The sequence below is a fragment of the Vicia villosa genome, linkage group LG5 (genome assembly GCF_029867415.1).
Source record: "Vicia villosa cultivar HV-30 ecotype Madison, WI linkage group LG5, Vvil1.0, whole genome shotgun sequence".
NCBI classification, from domain to species: domain Eukaryota; kingdom Viridiplantae; phylum Streptophyta; class Magnoliopsida; order Fabales; family Fabaceae; genus Vicia; species Vicia villosa.
In genome coordinates, this window is record NC_081184.1 from 38,376,288 (window position 1) to 38,380,516 (window position 4,229).

General features: G+C 32.6%; 1 protein-coding gene across 1 annotated transcript; it reads left to right on the forward strand.

The window, feature by feature from the left end:
* Nucleotides 1-1,286: 1,286 nt before the first annotated feature.
* LOC131606526 (repetitive proline-rich cell wall protein 2) lies at nucleotides 1,287-2,219 on the forward strand. Its single transcript, XM_058878737.1, has one exon. The coding sequence runs from the start codon at nucleotides 1,325-1,327 to the stop codon at nucleotides 2,099-2,101; it is 777 nt and encodes a 258-aa protein (XP_058734720.1). The 5' UTR covers nucleotides 1,287-1,324; the 3' UTR covers nucleotides 2,102-2,219.
* Nucleotides 2,220-4,229: the final 2,010 nt, after the last annotated feature.

The following is a 4,229-nucleotide window of genomic DNA, read 5'->3' on the forward strand; positions in this document are numbered from 1 at the left end:
TTCCGAACCATATCAGTTTTCAGCATAAATTTGTTGAATCAATGTAGTGAAATAGGGGATGAAATGAGAGATGTTTACCTGAAATTGTAGCTTTCTATGCTCCCTTTAACGTGATCAACGGTTTGAAACTTGATTTTAGGGCGAAAAATTGATGGAGATTGATTGGGTTTTAGAGAGGGTTTTGAGAAGTTTTGGAGAAAAATGATGAAATAGTGAAGGAGGGAAATTTGTATATGCAGCAACAGTTTCGGAAATGAACTTCCGAAAATATGCACGGATTTTGAATTTTTTTTGACTTCGGAAATGCATCTCCGAAAACACCAAAAAATTGGTGTTTTCGGAGATGCATTTCCGAAGTCAACAAAAATTCAAAAAAAAATATAACTTCGGAGATTCATCTCTGAAGCAGGGGTAGTTTAGGTTTTTTGCTGGGGGTGATCCCCATAGGGAGGTGGGTAAAGAAATTTTCTTGATTTAGTTATATGTTTGTCTAAACTCTTTTAAATTTCCTCTTTACTTATTTTTTTTTTTTATATCTAGTTAGAACACTCTTTTAATATATTTAACTTTTCCAAAAGAAATTAGACACCTATACGTTTTAATCACAAAACCATTTAAGTCATAATAACTTTGATTGTCTAATGTCTAATAACAACAATGATGCATTTACAATGCACTATTGGTGCAACTCTTTTTACAATTCACAATTTGTCAAAATTTGCCATAACAAGTAACAACATAAAACTCTGGCGGTGCAAATATGATCACCATAAGTCATTGAATTAAACCCATTTTACAAAACTCAAGTCCCACCTAATTTTAGTCAAATCAATATTTTCACCAAGACAAAGGAGTGGATGAAAAGATACATAATTAAGAAAAGTAAAGTGGAAAACAACAAAGCATTAGATATTGCAATTTGCGTACATACTTCATCCATTACCAAGTATGAACTACTAGCTTTGAATTCTTCAAATGGAAAGCATTATAAATTTACTAATGTATCTGACTGAACTTCACGTCTTTTTCTTCATACTATTTTAAGATCTGTACAATCTTGTACGTTGTACCAGATCTTCACTAGTTATGTCGAAAATAATACATATGTGGCATATATTATTATTATTGGTCGTGTCGGTGTGTTAAAAATGTTATCATGGTACAACTTGTCCTTGCGAATTCATTGACTTTTGGTACAAGAGAGTGCCAAGTCATTACCGATAAGAATGAGCCATGCAGCTGTGAGTGGAATCAGTAAGAGCATGATTAGTATAAAAGCAGGTAGTCACTCTTGTGTTTTAGCATCAAACTCAAAGTTTCTAACATGGCTTCCTTAAGCTTCATAGTCTTGCTTCTTCTTGCTCTTATCATTCCTGAGGGGTTTGCCAACTATGAGAAACCGCCTGTCTACAATCCACCAATTGAGAAACCTCCGGTTTACAAACCACCAGTGTACAAGCCTCCTATAGAAAAACCTCCTATTTACAAGCCACCTGTTTACAAACCACCAGTTGAGCATCCTCCAATATATAAGCCCCCCGTGTACAAGCCACCTGTTGAAAAACCACCCGTGTACAAACCTCCAGTTGAAAAACCTCCAGTCTATAAGCCACCTGTAGAGAAACCACCCGTGTACAAGCCACCTGTCTACAAACCTCCAGTTTATAAGCCACCCGTTGAGAAACCACCTGTCTACAAGCCACCTGTCTACAAACCACCAGTTAAGAAGCCTCCGGTTTACAAACCCCCAGTTGAAAAGCCTCCAGTGTATAAACCACCTGTAGAGAAACCACCAGTATACAAGCCACCCGTCGAGAAGCCTCCAGTTTACAAACCCCCAGTTGAAAAGCCTCCAGTGTATAAGCCACCTGTTGAAAAGCCCCCGGTTTACAAGCCACCTGTCTACAAACCTCCAGTTTATAAGCCACCTGTAGAGAAACCACCAGTCTACAAACCTCCAGTAGAGAAACCCCCTGTTTACAAACCACCAGTGGAGAAACCTCCAACCTACAAGCCACCTGTTGAGAAGCCTCCTGTATACAAACCTCCCGTTTATAAGCCACCAGTTGAGAAGCCACCGATTTACACGCCTCCATACTAGAAGCGGCCTCACAATCCAAATACCCTTCGCCAGATGATGGTACTCGTGTCTAGAAAATGGTATTAAGAAAGAGAAATATATAAAGTCTACAAAGCAAGGAATATATATATATATATATATATATATATATATATATATATATATATATATATATATATATATATATATATATATATATATATATATATATATATATATATATATATATATATATATATATATATATATATATATATATATATATATATATATATATATATATATATATATATATATATATATATATATATATATATATATATATATATATATATATATATATATATATATATATATATATATATATATATAGTTGTTGTAATCTTCATTTCAATCCTTTGTTTACAATGTTATTGCAAAGACAAGAATGTGAGTGTAAAACGGAGAAGGAAATTATGCTTTTGTTCTCCATGTTATGAATAAGAATATTATGATTTAGATGTTGTTTTGTGTTACTTTAACAAACTGTGCTGATCAACATAAATCTTTAATTAAGTTAACTTCTTGCATTTTAATACTTACAACGTAGCATAAAGGTATTCTTGAGTACTAAATCGTGACTAAATAATGTTTTGGTTCTTAAATGTATCTGTTAGGCAAATACATTTTACTCAACTTGCTGGAAAAAAAAAGGTGAATTCTTATTTACCCAATTCAAAAAGTTGGGTAATGTTACGTTTAGTGTAAAATGCGTTGAAAACATCAAACAATTATTCTATATAATAAATAATTAAATACATAAAAATTAAATGAACAACACATACTGAATCAGGGGGATCTACAGCTAAGGGTAAGGGGGCACCTTTTATATATATATATATATATATATATATATATATATATATATATATATATATATATATATATATATATATATATATATATATATATATATATATATATATATACACACACACACTAGGACTTTGAAATAGATTAAATACATTTCATTAAAAGAAATGTTTATTAAAATCTAAAATTTGGAAGTGAGTAATATGCATAACATTACTACTATTTTATTTGTCGGAGGTCTTCAGATTAAATTTTAAAGTAGTATATTGGTTAAATTAATATTTGAATTCGTGCGATGCATGAAAATTAAATTATTTAAATGTTTATTGGATATAAAAATAAAATCTATCATATAAGAAGAGTCTACCATTTCCTCATCTCTTAGCTATGCCACATCAGTCTCTCTTCTCACAAAATTCCACTTCATTCCCTTCCCATTGTATGTTGCAGCAGTTGTAAGGATTGAACTTTAAACCTCCAACCTCTCATGATCTCGCAGTTACAAATTATTTACTTTCTCTGGCCATTCACATTCCAAACTGCTTACAGCACTAATGACCTCATATAATGCTTTGCATATTTATCAACCACTTTCATTCTTTTTCTTTCCACGTTTAATTCAGTGTGCTGTGAAATTGCATGATCATGTGAGAGTCAGAGGGATCCTTATTGAAGATTTGCGTTGGGTTGTATGTATGTGAAGGTGGAAGACGTCAGTTATGGGTGGATCGCGGCTGTAGCCGCTGATGATGGTGGTGGTCTACATGGGTTATCACGGTTTGAAGCGCCGTGGTGTGGAGGTTATGCGTGGTGTCGGAAATGTTGGTAGTGCTCCAGTGTGTTTCCGGATCTGTTTTGGTTCCTTCGACACCACAGCTTTTTTTATTTTTTTTTCTTTTTTACTCTGTTGTGTTGTAACTTGCAGGCTGCATCTCATAATAATGCTTATAAGGCGAATTTTTTTCTTTTCATTTTCGTTTCACGATTTGTGAGGTGTTTTCATTCCATCTCTGTAATATTTTCTATTTTTTTGTTATTTTGTTTTATGAATTCCATCTCTGTAATATTTTCTATATTAATCATGGATATTTTCTATATTAATCATGGATATGTTATTTGCGTGATATATGATATTTCTTAACTCATGTTTCTTTTTTATTTAAGGGCAATGCCATCAACTACCATTGCTGGAAGAAGAAGTGGAAGAAGTGAAATAAAGAAGTGGAAGAAGTGAAGTCTGAAATATTTGATTATCTTAATAGTGCTGAAGATTCTTTGTAGAAAATATTTATGAATG